Source organism: Artemia sp. Qi Xiang Cuo, chromosome 15 (genome assembly GCF_049724085.1).
Source record: "Artemia sp. Qi Xiang Cuo chromosome 15, ASM4972408v1, whole genome shotgun sequence".
NCBI lineage: Eukaryota > Metazoa > Arthropoda > Branchiopoda > Anostraca > Artemiidae > Artemia > Artemia sp. Qi Xiang Cuo.
Window position 1 is genome coordinate 20,949,752 of NC_142808.1, and position 16,211 is coordinate 20,965,962.

A 16,211-nucleotide genomic window follows, 5' to 3' on the forward strand; every position below is an offset into this window, starting at 1 on the left:
AATATCCAACTATCTGTAAAAAAAAACAAAAAAACTCAAAGTTCAAATTGAAGAAAAAAGACTTTAAAAAACAAAACGAATAAAAAGAATAATGAACTAAAGCAAATAAATATGTACAATTATTGGCGAGTGAGCATAGTATTAAAAATCTTAATGAACGACGGAACAAAACTACTTGTGTAACGCATATGCCGTGCTGGTACCGGCTGAATTTATGGTACCAGTTAAGCTACTTGTCGCGGCAGCCATTGGCGTGAAGGGAGATGCTCAGGTGGGAGGATTTCACGAAGCCGCGAATTTGCAAAAATACTGATACCAAATTTGAAACACAATTCATCACAGCGTGTCGAAAGAGTTGTAAGATAAGGGATTTAAATAAGAGATTTTGGAACATTTAGGCACTACCAGAAGAGCTCGGTATTGGATCTTTCCAGGCAGTCCTTCTGGTCCGAAGTCAGGCCGTAATGCTAAACAGGACAAGCATATTCTACCAACGGTCTGATAAACGTAAGAAAAATACGCAATAGGCGGGGGGGGGGGGACACCATGACGAGCACGAATTTTAAAGAAAGGATACCCAGGTTTGCCCTTTGATCATCTCCTGTGTCTGTTTTTCCCACTTCAGGTCATGTGTGAGATATATTCCTAAGAGTTTGATATCCATGATGCTGCAAACTGAAACATTCTGTAAAGCAAGGTGTTTATAGGAATATCTTCAGTATCTCTAATTAAAGCAAGGTCTCTATCTATGGATTTTTTAGTATCAATTGCCTTCCTAAAAGAATTTGGGAAGTCATTTGCTTCAGATGTGGGAAGTCTCAGATTTGCTTGAGTTGCATCATCAAACAGAACTAAATGATCTGGGTTTTCGATGGTGTGGAGGGCCAAATCAGATTCAATATCATTAATTTTATTTTTAAACTTCATATCTCACAGAAATCTTGTGTTCATGCCACTGTTCCCACGGGAGCCGGCGTTTACCCCCCCCCCCCCGAAAATATCACCTGCGGAAAATTACCCCTCCCCATGGGAAATCCACCCTATTTTCCCCTGGATAATTCAGGATCTTCATTAGAAGGGAAATTGAAATTTCTATTCTCTTGTTTAAGCCATAGGCAACCATATAGCATTGCCTATATTAAAGACTCATAAGGGTTCAATATATTAATATTTGTTCATTTATTTTCTCCCAGACGCATTTCATGTGGAAGGGGTGGTCGAATAAACTTCAGAGGGGGCTCAGTCAAAAGGAAATTGAAAGTTCCAGTGCACTTTTAAAACTTTGAACAAACCTTGGAGGGGGGCTCAGTCAACTGGAATATATAACTATATATTCTAATGAATAATTATATATAATTATATATTCCAATGGAATATATACTGGAATATATAATTTATATAAACCTTGGAGGGGGCGCAGGCGGAATATATAATCCTCAGGACCATATCCAGAACTTTTGTCTAGGGGGAGGGGCTTCTGGACAGACACTGCCATCTGTGTCTGAAGGAGAAGAACTAGATTTGCCAGCAGATTCTGTTGAAGATGGTCTTAATGACTGTGAAAGTGACTGAATGTTCTGCTATTATGATCCAGTGCTTAGTTTATTAAAGGCATCAAAGTGATGCAAACCATTTTTTTACTTGTATTCAGTGAAAAATAACATAGATATGATATGAGAAATGTGGCTGAATATGGCTATTTAAATATGCAAGGTTGCTAAGGTAACATCTCTTAGGTTTAAATGTAGAAAAAAATTGCTAATATGATTTTATTTCCATTTTTTTTTTTTTTTACAAAATGGATGTTCCAAATCAAGCACTATCCATGTGCTGAGGTATTACCCTAGGCGTAAGCTTATTAAAGGGATAAAATAGACTGTTAATTAAATTGATGAAAGTCTAGATGAAGGGGTATTATTTTTTTTAAGCCCAGAAAAATCGGAATAATTAAAAAATTTTCATTAGAAGCTGAAAGTGAGGTTTAAAAATAAATCTTCAACTGGTCTTGTGGCTACAGTCAATGCTAAAACACCAACTTTTCCTTATATTTCCAAGCGAGTACCTTATTTTACCAATTTTACTTACCGAGTTTTTATTTTACGGTAATTTTACAAAACTAGTGGGGGGACGCCCTCCAAAAGTGATTCAATCTCCGTGAAAATTTTACGCTCAAATTCTGGATGTTCACGAGTATTTTACGTCACCGGTGTGTATTTATTTGTTTTTGTTTTTTTCACCATGGGTGATCGCGTCGAACCAAGCTCAGGAGGTTTTGTTCAAACAAGAATTGTGGGCTCTAATACCCGTTTTCAGGACAGAAAGCGATTGGAGGGCAATTAGGCCCCCTTTCACGACTTTCTCATCCATAAGGCTCATTGCCTAATTCGGGTAAAAACTTTAAGAAAGCTATTTTAATCAGAAAGGTAGAAATACAAAAAAAACGCAACCTATGCAACCCCTAGGAAATGGGACCAAAGTTAGAAAGAACTTTTAAATATATAGAAGGACTCATGAATGAATCTCCAAACAAAGACTTTCAAAAGATATTTCAGTGAAACGACCCCAGCTTATGCAAAAGGCTAATTTCGAGCAAAAAGTTTAATCAGCAAAATACATTAAAAAATCAAGGATGTTATACCTATTTGAATCTGAATCATGCACAAATTTTAATTCGACACAGAAAATATAGCATCGAGACCAGATTTATCCTGCAACTCTCACGGACTCTATGCCAATCTCTTCCCTATACCCACCTAAAACTTTGATCACAAGGGCTGGTCAAATCGAGACAACTGCCGCTAAATGTTTGGAGATGACTCTGTCAACCAAATGACAGCTGCCGGAGATGACAACTGCCGCTAAATGTTTGGAGATGACTCTGTCAAACATAAGTAAATAAGTTGTGATTCCTGTGATTATTTAAGGTTATGATTCCTGATTCCGTTTTTTTTTAGAAGTGATTGAAGGGAGGGGTCTTCTTTGAGCTTTCCTAGCCTTTTCTACCCGTAGTTTAAAATTTATCCCAATGATAAATAAAGAAACATGCAAAGGTTAAACATGCAGCCTTTGACATTCCGATCAAATTGAACAACCCTTGTATTAACGTAACTCCATAGGTAGCCCATTATTCTAGGGTTCAAAAGATCAAGTATTCCAATGACTACGAATATTTTATTGTTCATATATTCAACTCTCACTTGAAAATGTTTGTCACGTTTAGCATCCGTGTCTCATCAAATTCCTCTGTGTAGTATTTTATGCGTCATTTTAACCATTCTTTATGTTTGGTTATTAGGAGCCGCTTGTGCATAATCTCCATGCAATTCCAAACCCTATGGTAACTGAAATCGAGCTTTGGGTCCCGTACAAGCAGATATCAATAACACCGTGCCGTCATTTTGAAAAAAGTTCATTGATTTTGCTAACACTTTCATCGAAGACACTCAGATCATCACCATAATCTAAGCCTAGGAGAGTGTTACCTTCCCATTTGATTCCATGCTCTCCCATAGCCTTTGTCATGCTATTTAGGACAAAGTCTATCAAAATGATCCATATAAATGGAGATAAAAAAGTCCTTGCTGAACTCCTGATTCAATACAAAAGCAGGAACTAACCCAATTTCCTACCTAAATCTTAAAAAAGGAAACAACAACGGATTTTGCGACAAATAGAAAGAGCAAATTAAGACTTCAAAAAATCACTCATGTAAGACATCCAAGTGAAAACAAACATAAATAAACATTAATGAAGAAACGAAACCTTAAAAATAACATAAATTACAAAAAACAATGAAGTCAGGTAATCAAACATATGTACCATGAGGAATGATAGTGTTACTGCCCCCCCCCCCCAAACCCTCACCCAAAAATATATATATATATATATAAAGTGTCATCTGAACTTTGCTGAAAACAAAATATTATCTTATTCTTAAAAAACTCAAAATAAACAATAAAAGGACTAAAAAACATTGTTCAGAGAAGAGAAATATTAGAAAGAAAAGCAAAAAAACAAAGACAAACAGATGAAAATTATATCTTACTGGTGCTTCAGACATCAAAATCGGATGATATTCTGGAACAGACTTAAGACATGATTTGTAAACATAGTCCACAACCTTTTCAAAAACATCCCAATCCTCAATCATGCCATCTTTTAAATAATTTGCCACTTCAAGCCCTAGATAAATATGAAATATATAACATATGTAGAGTTGTATATATGTAACAAATGTTACGCATTTGTAACATATGTATTCATACGTGTATGAAATATATTGAGGGGGTGGCAATATAAATATAATTCCCCCTCCCTCCTATATTTTCGTGATGTGATGCCACTGGTATATCCTAAGATAAATAGCATGATACTAGAGAACCAAGGAATACAAAACCATGTAATATATTTTGGAGGAACAAGTTTATATCAGCAAATCAAACTTTGAACAATCAAAAGTTAAAATTGAAGCTATTTCACAAATTAAATAATTAAAAAGCGACCGAAAATATTGCCAATTAATAAAGGGAGGTAATTAACTTGCATCTGTCATTTTGTCAATTAGTTTGGCAATTAATAAGCGGAGATGCTTGCCATACAATTGAGTCAGTCTTGCCAGTTTATGAAACATACTCTATATTTGGATAAAGCCTACTGTTTGAACAATATTATCCTAAGTCAAAACCCTCCTTACAAGGTTCTGCTAATTAAAGAGGCCAGAAGTTGGTATCTTATCAATGTTCATGTAAAATAGTCATTGGTTTACTGAACTTTTTGTAGAAATATAGTTAAATAGACCATTAAAAAGCCACATCCAGTGGTGATACAGATTTGAAGATTAGGTTACCTTACTCTCTTTCATTTCTAGCATATGATCAACATTACATGCTAGTTGATTTATTTCCTTTTTTGTTTGTTTATTAGGAATTTGTTTGTGGTTGCCCAATATTAAGTGCTATAGTCTTTCTTTAACCAATAACTAGGATTGATGTTACGCATTATATAATTTTGCAATTAAATGAAATGAACTGAACTAATAAACACGTGATTTGAAACAGCGGATAGTACAAAGGTATTTGCTCTTGCTCGTATGGGCAAGACGCTTTATTTAAATGGTAACAGCTATGCTGTTATCTGGAATCTTGGATGGAACAATTTTTCGAAATTTGTATTTTCTTTCAAGTGTCAATTCATTTCTATTGATCAGTTTTCCTAAAATGTTGAATCAAAGAAGCAAAATAATGAAAATACAATTTTTCGTAAAGTTTATTAACCACACATCCTAAAGTCTTTAGATAACTTCAGAGATAATTGATTCTTTTTTCAACTTCTCAAAGATGCCAAAGATAAATACTCCACGTGTTCTTTTTTGCGACAAATACCAGGTTTTTAAACACATAGTTTAAGAGGGATGCAACGATAATCAATTTTTAATGCCCTATTCTAGCAAAAGCCCATTTCAACTTATTTAATTTCTCACCCTAAGTTAAAAAAATATAGTTTTGTAAGATTGAAATTATTGTTAAAACCTAAAAACACACAAAATTAAGTTACATTTATAAAAAAAAATCCACTTTATAAATTTATTTAGGATTATTCTTTTATTTTCTTCACACCATTTTAAACTTTTCCTGTTTCTACTCCTGTTTTGCTATGTTGGTTTTGTGTTTTCAGTAAAATTGCTAGTTTTTCAGAATTCTACAAATAAGGAAACACCGCGAGTCAGTTTGTTTGAAATGGTTTTTCAAAAATTTTATGCATAAACCGCGAAACAGTAATTTGTTAGTTTTAAAGTCTAAATTGGGTCTTTTCTTTCTTCAGAAAAATTTATTATTTAATACCATACTTGCAGCCTACCCCAAACTTAGCTTACTAGGTTGCAACTACTGTTGCAACCATGACAAAATACAATATGGTTCGGGTTTAATGCTTAGGGGTGGGCGGGGCTGGCTGTGCACAACCTCATCGTGGTGGCCCTGTTTTCACTAATCTTAATGTACAACTAAAAAAACAATAAAACATCAAAACCTTATTGCCTTTATGACCTTTAGTTTTCTATTGTCTAAAACTTAGTAACAGAAAAAAAATTAATTACAAAAAACTAAAACAACTTTACATAAGAGATAACCACTCACAAGCTGTAGGCTATATAGAGCTATTCTCTCATTTGCACTGCAAATGCGAGAATATTAGGGGGTCGGATTTAATTTTAGGTGGTGTATCATTTGAGTCCCCTGTAAAGTTTATACAACCATCTCTTCCATAAAAACCTTATATGCCCCCACAGCGTGAGTTACAGCACTGGGGGTGGGGGTTTATGTTGACCCCCAAGTTTTGGTTTTATGATCGTTGGACTACTTAAAAAAACTAGCGATCTCAAAATTTTGATTGGATGCATTCGGAAAAAGGGCGTGTGTGTGGGGGGGGGGGGGTGTAGAAGCCCTCCAATACCTTTTGACTCATAAAAACGTAACTAGAACTTTCAATTTCAAATCAAATGAGCCACTTCCGAAGTTTATACGACCTCTCCTAACATAAAACCTTATATGCCCCTTAAAAATGGGTATAACTTAAAACACTTTCCCTGGACTCTGGAGGTTTGTGTCAACATCGTAGCTTTTATTACCCGATGTTTGAGATATTTTTAACAAAATGGCTATTTCAAAATTTTTTATTGGATGGATTTGGGGAAAAAGGGCATAGGGGTGGGCTAATTGCCCTTTGATCTCTTTTGACTCTTTAAAAGAGAGCTAGAACTTTCAATTTTCAATCAAATGAGCCCTCTCTGAAGTTTATACGAGTATCCATTCCATAAGAACCATTTATACCCCCAGGGTATAGCTTACAATGCTTGTCCCCGGGCCCTGGGGGGGGGTGTCGACCCTGGAGTTTTAATATCTGATGTTTGAACTATGTTTAACAAAATGGTAATTTCAAATCTTTATCGAATGGGTTTGGGGAAGAAGTCGTGGGGGGGGGGGGGCTAGTTGCCCTCCGATCTCTTTTGACTCTGAAAAAGTAAACTAGAACTATTAATTTCCAAAAAATGAGCCCTCTCTGAGGTTTATACACACATCCCTTCTATAAGAACCATATTTGCCCCCAGGGCATAACTTACAACGCCTACCGCTGGGCCCTGGGGATTTTGTCAACACTGGACTTTTTGTTATCTAACCTTTGAACTATTTTTCACAAAATACTCATCTCAAAAATTCTATTGGATGGGTTTGGGGGAAAAGGTGTGGAGGGGGTAGGGCTAGTTGCCCTGCAATCACTTTAGACTCTTAAAAAGTAAACTAGAACTTTCAATTTCCAATCAATTAAGCCCTCTCTGAAGTTTATACAAGCATCCCTTCCATAAGAACCACATATGCCCCCAGGGCATAACTTACAACGCCTGCCACATGGACCCTGGAGAGTTGTGTTGGCACCAGAGTTTATGATATCTGATTTTTGAACTATTTATAAAAAAAATAGCTATCTCAAAATTTATTTGGATGGGTTTGGGGGAAAACAGGGCATGGGGGGTTAGTTGCCCTTGGGTTTCTTTTGACTCTTAAAAACCCAACTAAAACCTTCAATTTCCAATCAAATGAGCCCTCCTTTAAGCTTATACAAGCATCATTTCCATAAGAACCATATATGCCCCCAGGGCATAACTTACAACGCCTACCCCGGGGCCCTGGGGGGGGGGTTGTGTTGACACAGGATTTTTTTATCTGACCCTTGAAACATTTTTAACAAAATAGATATCTTAAAATTTTATTTGATTTGTTTGAGAAAAAAGGCATGGGGGGGGCTAGTTGCCCTCTGATCTCTTTTGACGCTGAAAAAGTGACTTAGAACTTGTAATTTCCAATCAAATAAGCCCTCTCTGAAGTTTATAAGAGCACTCCTCCCTTCTAAAAGAACCATATTTGCCCCCAGTGCATAACTTACAATGCTTGCCCCTGGGCCCTGGGAGGTTGTGTCGATCCTGGCGTTTTTCATATATGATCTTTGTACTATTTTTTACAAATTGTATATCTCCAAATTTTTATCTAATGAATTTGGGGAAAAGAAAGTGTGGGGGGGGCAGTTGCCCTCTGATCTCTTTTGACTCTGAAAAAGTCAACTAGAATTTAAAATTCCCAAGTATTTGGGGAAAAATGGCGTTGGAGGGGGGGAGGTGCTAGCTCCCATTCATCACTTTTGACTCTTAAAAAGTGAAATAGAACTTTCAATATGCAATCAAATGAGCCCTCTCTGAAGTTTATACAAGCATCCCTTCCACAAAAACCTTATACGCCCCCAGGGCACATCTTACAATGGGTCTGCCCCAGGGCCCTGGGCAGTTGTGTCATCATTGGAGTTTTGTTATCTGAATTTTGAACTATTTTTAACAAAATGTCCATCTTAAAATTTTTATTTGATGCATTTGGGCATGGGGGGCTAGTTGCCCTTAAATCTCTTGACTCTTAAAACTGAACTAGAACTTTCAATTTCCAATCAAATGAGCCCTCTATGAAGTTTATCATAAGTATGATCTTTGAACTATTTTCAACAAAATGTCTATCTCAGAATTTTTATCTGATGCATTTGGGGAAAAGAGGGTGTGGCAGGGTTAGTTGCCCTCTAATCAAATGAGCCCTCTCTGAAGTTTCTCTGAGATTTAAAAAGAGCCTTCTCTGAGATTTATACAAGAGTTCCTTCTATAAGAACTATAGGTGCCCCCAGGGCATAACTTACAACGCCTGCCCCTGGGCCCTGGGGGTTGTGTCGACCCCCAATGTTTTGTTATATCATTTTTGGACTATTTTTAACAAAATGGCTACCTTAAAATTTTTATCTGATGTATTTGAAAAAAAAAGGCCAAGGAAGGGGGGAGGGCCAGCTGCCCTTTGATCACTTTCAACTTTTAAAAAGTGAAGAAGAACTTTCAATTTCCAATCAAATGAACCCTCTCTGAAGTTTATACAAGCATCTCTTCCATAAGAACCATATATGCCCCCAGGGCATAACGTACAATGCCTGCCCCAGGGCCCTGGGCAGTTGTGTTGTCATCAGAGTTTTGTTATCTGACCTTTGAACTATTTTTAACAAAACGTCTATCTCAAACTTTTTATCGGATGTATTTGGGGGAAAAGGACTGGGGGGGGGGGGGGGCTAGATACCCTCAGATCATTTTTGACTCTTAAAAAGGGCACTAGAAGTCCCAATTTTCAATCAAATGAGCCCCCTCCAAAGTTATGCAATGACCCCTTCCATATGAATTGCCTCTTGGGAAAAAATGATGATAAATAAATAATAAAACATTGGAGCCATATGACCTTTACTATAGGCAACACTATAGCGTTGCCTCTGATACAACATATTCTAATAATATTATTCAAGAAAATGGAAAAAAGAAAACTGTGGAACAGACCTGGTTTCACAACATGCAAAGGAAGGGTGTCAATATAATATTTATGTGATGTCCCCTTCTGGTTGTCAACATCCATTTGATTTTGATCTTCACAAACACCAATGACTGCAGGAATTACTGCTTTTGGTACATCTTCTCCTGCATAGCCAGCACGGAAAGCAAAATGGCCAGGATCAAAAACAAGAGCTCCCACCTCATCTGTTAACACAAATTTATCTATTAGTCAAATCAAAAATAATTATATGCATATTCAATGAATTCATATGTGTTTGCACCAGCCTAATCAGTTTTTTTTTTTTACATAGATCTAAACTCCAAAACAATTCACTTTTGTCTTGTTACTTTCTTAAACTATGAAAAAAAGATGATTCATGGACCCCATGACATATCTGCACACAGTTTGCAAGGGATTCCCCTACCTAAGCCTAGTTTATCTCCACAGTGTCCAGAGAAATTGTTTAATAAACCATTAGAAATTGTTCAATCTTTGAAAAGACTAGCAAATCACCAAAAATGTATTTCAAGAGCCTAGGACTAATACATGGCTTATTAGAAGTTAAACAGAAAGTTAAAGACTCCTATCCATAACTTAGTAGAGTCTATTAATTAACAACAGGCCTATCAAGTTAAGTAAGTTGCCTACATACTATACTTGCATGAAAAATGATTAAAATACATAAACACCTGCATATACAGGACTGGCTTTTCAGAATGCCAACCAAATGTCATGTTGCTATTATTTCTTTATCCCTGTTTTTTTTTGTTTTTTTAATAAAGCCTCATTCGAGTCAGGGCCATCACATATGGGGGCCCCCCCCCCCCTGATGTTTTTGGTCACTTAATAGAAAAAAGAAGTTGGTAAAATCATGGAGCTTTGCACCAGGATTTTTTCCAATGCTGGTAAAATTCTTTGTTTGGTTCAATAAGGACCAAACTAATATTAAAGTGCCAAAGTTTCCTCTTTTATTGGTTTCATATATTTTTGATCCTTACCTTTAGCATTTAAACTAGTAATAATAATAAAATAACAACAGGTTTTGTCAGTACAAAAAAAACTTCAATTTTGCTTTTAAAAAACAAAATGTATAAAATAGAAAATGTCTAGAATTTATTGATGCTATTGCCCTAAAACATAACAAATGTCTAGGTAAAATATTGTTTAAATCATGTTTGGCTCCTTCATTTTTCCTGAAACATCAAGTTCGTCAAGAGTAATAATGACTTATTGTGCTACAGGAACAGTATCTGTTTTATGGGGAGTTTTGTTAAGTTGTTATATTGAATGTTGTTACCATATCCATGGATATAAGCAAGCACATTTCTATGAAACTGTCTGTTGTAATTTATAGAAATTTTTATTGTGCAAGTAGGAATTGAAAAATACTTTGACAAGATCCCTTCAAAACAATCCAGAAGGGATAATATTTGGCAGAAAGCAATTTTGGCCATGGAATTTTAAGACTAAACAGCACAAAGTATTTGCTAAAATAGAAGACATGCAACTGAAAGTCAGAAAAAAAAGTAAGGAAAAACTAATATAATAGGTCAAGGCTGTACCCAGAGCAGGGGGGATTGACCCCCCCCCCCGGAATGATTGTTTGACTTGTAAAAACGTAAAAAAATGGATATAAAAAAATTTTGTAGGCGTTGTTGAGGTTTTTTGTGTAACCCCCCCCCCCCTGAAAAAAATCTTTCAAGTAAAACCTCCTCCAAAAAAAATCCTGGGTACAGCCTTGTAATAGGTTGAGCATAAATTTTAACTTAGCTTGAACCAAATTTCCCATCTCCTAGGCCTAGATCAGTAGGGTGCAAAGTGCTTTCTTTAACTGTTCATTTCATTCCTAAAATTGCAACATCTAAAATACAAGTTTGTGCTACTCCCACAATGTGTAGCTTATCATTAACCAAGACTTCCGCATCTTTTTCACCATGACTGCATGAGTGGCTGTTTTGAACCAATGTTGGATTCCATAAAATACTAGCACAAAGGGTTATTTGCCTAAAATGAATGACTGTGCATTTTTGGATATTAAATTCAAGCCACCAGGATTTTGCCCACTTTCAGAATGCATCAACATCAGCATGGATGGCTATGACACTTTGTGGGTCATCAATGGAGCCAATTATTTTGGAATCATCTGTATACATGCAAATTTTATTCTCTATAACTGAAGGTACATCACTGATGAAAATTTTATATTTTCATGAATGATAGTTTGGGTCAAATAAAGTTGGACCCAAAACCATTCCTTGGGACACTCCACTTTTTACATCTGTTGATTCTGAGAAGAAGATCAATCTGCTGTCTAAAAATACCCTTATTGCCAGCTCTTCTATTGGTAAGAAATTACATTGTCCAGTTGACAACAACATCATGGATGCCCATTGCACAGACTTTGGAATTTAGTCTTTTCTGACATATTTCATCAAACTATTTGGCTAGATCCAGTAATATCATGTCAACAGGAGATCCCTCATCCATAAGTTGTGTGATATATTGATATGTATAAATGAGGTTAGTGTCAATATTATTCTTGTACATAACACTAATCACTTAAATATATTTATTGGGTAAACCATACAACAATAGGACCTTTGCAAAAGCTCTTGTATCAGTTGAATCAAATGCTTGTTCATAATCTATAAATCTTAGGACTAATGGGTTTTGATGACATAGGCACTCCTCAATTATTAACTTAAGAGTGAAAATTTTGTTGATATGTCCTCTAGCCTTCTTAAAACCACACTGCTAATTTCTTAAAACTTATCTACAGCATCTCTAAGTCTAAAATGTATCATCATACTAAGTAATTTGTGTCCTATAGAAATCAAGCTAATACCTCTATAATTACCACACTTGCTCTTATCACCTTTTTTATAGAAGGGTTTAATTAGAGTTTTCCTAAATTTGTTATGTACTTCCCCCTTTTCAAAAATTAGGTTCATAATCTTCATTAGCTTCTACCTTAGCTTCTAAGTTTATAACTGCCATATTAAAAAAAAAAAATTACCACACTATCAGTATCTGGGGCCTTATTATTTATTTTTAGTACTGTCACTAATACTTCCTCACAAAATGAATCTTCCTTCATGTCTGAAGTGTTATAAACTTTTTCATTTTTTTTACTATCATTTCCAGTAACCCCATCCTGGTTTAGCAAATTCTACTTCTGATGTAAATGAAAGGTAAGTTTAAACTTTACCCCCACCCCCCTAATGTGCAAATATATACCCTGAATTGGTATATAGGTTAGGGGTGAGGGTAAAATACATTTTTGACAAAAATGATTAATATGTTTGGAAAGAGCATAAAAAAGGCATTGAATGGTATATTCACTTTATTCATAAGTCAATCAAAAAAAGGCATCAAATGATGTTTTCACTTTCATCCTAGCTAAATTATAGGGTAAAATCCTACTTTAGCTACTTTTGGCTATCTTGGAAAGGGGTTAGGTTAGGAAAATGAAACTTTCAGCGGTGGGTCTACAGGGTAAAGTATGTCCCGGGAAGGTGTTTTGAAGTACCTAATTCTACTCCTTCTCCTTTCTAGAGGGTCCTGACCTTTAAAAATTGGTGTGTTATAAAAGTGAAACCTTGCAAAATAAATCTTCTGCTTAAATGAAGTACAAAAAAAAAAAATTGTTTTCAGCTTCAAAACTTTGTTCAATCCCAGTTTATAAGGTTTTAAAGATATACAAATACATATTCTAAATTTTGAAAAAAAAAACATTGATATGGCTTGAAATTCTACTCAAACAACAGGAATTGCATTTTTAGAACTAAAGCCAGAGAAAAAGAAACTGATACCTGAAAATTAAGTTAAAATGTTGTTTTGTCAAAATATCAATAGACCTTTCATGTAGGAAATTTCAGGACTCTCTAGAGGGGGAAGAATTAGAGGTAGGTACTTCAAAATACCTTCCCATGGCATACTTTAGCCAGTAGACACATCCCTGAAAGTTTCATTTTCCTAACCTAACCCCTTTCCAAGATGGCCAAAAGTAGCTAAAGTAGAATTTTGGAATTTTAAAGTAGAATTATAGGCTACTTTGGGCTATCTTGGAAAGGGGTTAGGTTAGGAAATTAAAACTTTCATGGATGGGTCTACAGGATAAAGTCCTGGATAATGTCCAGGATGGATCTACAGGATAATGTCCTGGGAAGTTATTTTGAAGTAGGCCTATCTAGCTCCAGTCCTTCTCCCTCTAGAGGGTCCTGAAATTTGCCTACATGACAGGTTTTAGAACCCATTGAAATTTTGACAAAACAACATTTTACCTTAATTTTCAGTTATCAATATTGGTCAATTTCTACAAAATCATATTATTGAGTTAGGAATAAAGTGAATACACCATTTGATGCCTTTTTTGTGCTGATTACAAATATTACCTTAAATTACCTTAAATCGCACTAGCCAGCAATAAGGACGAATCCTGTAGATGCCGGTCAATGATGATGGTGGCTCAGCTCATTGGGTACATCCCAAACTGTGTGCCATGGCTTGCTGCACCAATCTCTGTCAACAGCTGACTTGAAGGCTTCAGTATTAGGGGACATGACTGCATTCTGGCTAAGGGAATTCCATAATCCAACCACACGGTTGGAGAAAAATTTGTTTTACAGCCTGGTATTAGCACATTTCCGGTAGAGCTTTAGGGGGTGCCCTCTTGTTCTTGACGAACTATCTAACTGGAATAAGTCAGGGATGATATCGTGGTTGCAGATCAATTTGAATGTCATCTATACATCTCCTCGCTTACGTCGGTATGTGAGAGATGGTATTTTGAGCCTCTGAAGTCTGGTAGAATATGGCAAATTTTGAAAACTCCTTATGCATTTCGTTGCTCTCCGCTGCACCGATTCCATAATCGATTGGTCAAGCTTGTTAACTGGCGTGGTAATGGACATCCCAAATTCTAATTTTGGTCGGATCAGGCCCTTTAGGAGCTTAGTAATCACTGCTGGAGATCTACTGCAGAACGTTCTCTTTATTATACCGAGAGTTTGGTTGGCTTTGGCTACTGCAGACTGCGTGTATAAGTTGAATTTGAGCTTGTTATCAACCAAGACTCCCAGATCTTATATAATATAAGATCTTATATAATATAAAATATAATAAGCATTTCTATCGGAAATTCTGATAGAAATGCTTATTATATTTGTAATCAGCATAAAAAAAGGCATTGCATGGTGTATTCACTTTTGTCCTAACTCAATAATATGATTTTTGTAGATATTGACCTCTATTTCTTTTTCTCTGGCTTTGGTTCTGAAAATGCAATTCCTATTATTTGAGTAGAATTTTAAGCCATATCAATGCTGCTTTTTTTTTTAATTTAGGAAACATATTTGCATACCTATCTTTAAAACAGCATAAATTGGGATTGAGTAAAGTTTTGAAGCTCAAAACAATTTTGTTGTAGGCTACTTCATTTAAGCAGAAGATCTATTTTGCGAGGTTTCACTTTTATAACACACATATTTTTAAGGGTCATCAAAGAGCAGGACCCTCTAGACAGAGAAGGAGTGGAGGTAGGTACTTCAAAATACCTTCCCAGGACAAATTTTAGCCTGTGGACCCATCCCTGAAAGTTTCATTTTCCTAACCTAACCCCTTTTCAAGATAGCCAAAAGTAGTTAAAGTAGAATTTTACCCAAACCAAAGACATTTGATTCATAATATTGGCATCACTGAATAAAAAAGTAAAAAAGAAATAAAGGATTTAGAAAGACAAAAACAAGGGAGTTGTGTATAATTTGGTTTTTAATAATAAAAGTTCACAGATTAAAATAGAGACTGATAAATGATGCCTCTAGGCCTAGCTTAGCCTAGGCCTAATCCCTTTCTCATCAAGAAATTTTCAACAAATTCAGTAGTGAAACAATCCAATTTATAGGGGGTACAATGGAGATTTTACAGTAGAAGCGGTGATGAAAAATCTGACTAGACCACTGGGTATCTTGCCCTAGGCTATTCCAAAATTGTTGTTTGTTGGTAGATTATTTTTGGCTGACCAATTATAGGGCCAGACCGTCCTACATTTTTGCTTAGGCCTAGTTATTTTTTTAAGCATAAGAAAAGGCATTCCATAATAAATAACTGACCTCCTCCGTACACACCACCACTCATTTTGTATGTTCTCAAAACTGTTCAGTTTCAATTTAAGCTATCGATTGTTTCTTCTTCAAATGGGATACATGATCAGGGTTGCCAAAGAATAAAAACAATTCGTCTTTTTCGTAACTTTTGATAGGAAAGTCTCCTTTTCAAGGCAGGGTACCTTTATTTTGCAATCCAGAGCAGCATTTAGAAAGGGGTTTTAACCTATATATTTTGAAGAATATCTTCTTATGTAAGTCTCATTGAAAAATCCCCCTGTCAAATTTTAACTGGTAGAATGTGGAGAAATGAAACAAATCAGGTCCATATTATGCATAGGGTGCATAATATGCACCATACTCCCTATATCCTTAAGTTCTTTCAATTTGTGCCTTAGTTTTTTTTCAATTTGTGATAGATTTTGATGTAATTAAGGGTACTTTGAAGAAAAGGACAAGTAAAAAGAGCTTTTTTATTTAGCAAAATATAGATAAACAACTCAGTGAAATATTCTTTGTAGACTTAATTTACTACTTACTTTTTATCCAGATATAAGACACAGTACATTAAATATTTGTACAGCGAAGCAAACATAATCAATATGGGGACATTATAGACTTGGGAGTTTAGTCTTTCCACTTTTTTGCTTTCCTTACAAGGGTATCCTAGTTTTCACAAGAACTTGGGTCAGGAATCACTTTTCTGAGA

General features: G+C 35.5%; 1 protein-coding gene across 1 annotated transcript in view; it reads right to left on the reverse strand.

Annotated features, from left to right (window-relative positions):
• Positions 1-15,583, reverse strand: part of Bap55 (Brahma associated protein 55kD) — a 34,692-nt gene extending 19,109 nt beyond the window's left edge. The window contains exons 1-3 of the mRNA XM_089101717.1: positions 15,509-15,583; positions 9,404-9,601; positions 4,046-4,182 (exon numbers count right to left, since the gene is read on the reverse strand). Of these exons, the coding sequence (XP_088957843.1) occupies positions 4,046-4,182; positions 9,404-9,601; positions 15,509-15,533 (360 nt within the window). The 5' untranslated portion in view covers positions 15,534-15,583. The remainder of the gene's footprint in view (positions 1-4,045; positions 4,183-9,403; positions 9,602-15,508) is intronic.
• Positions 15,584-16,211: the final 628 nt, after the last annotated feature.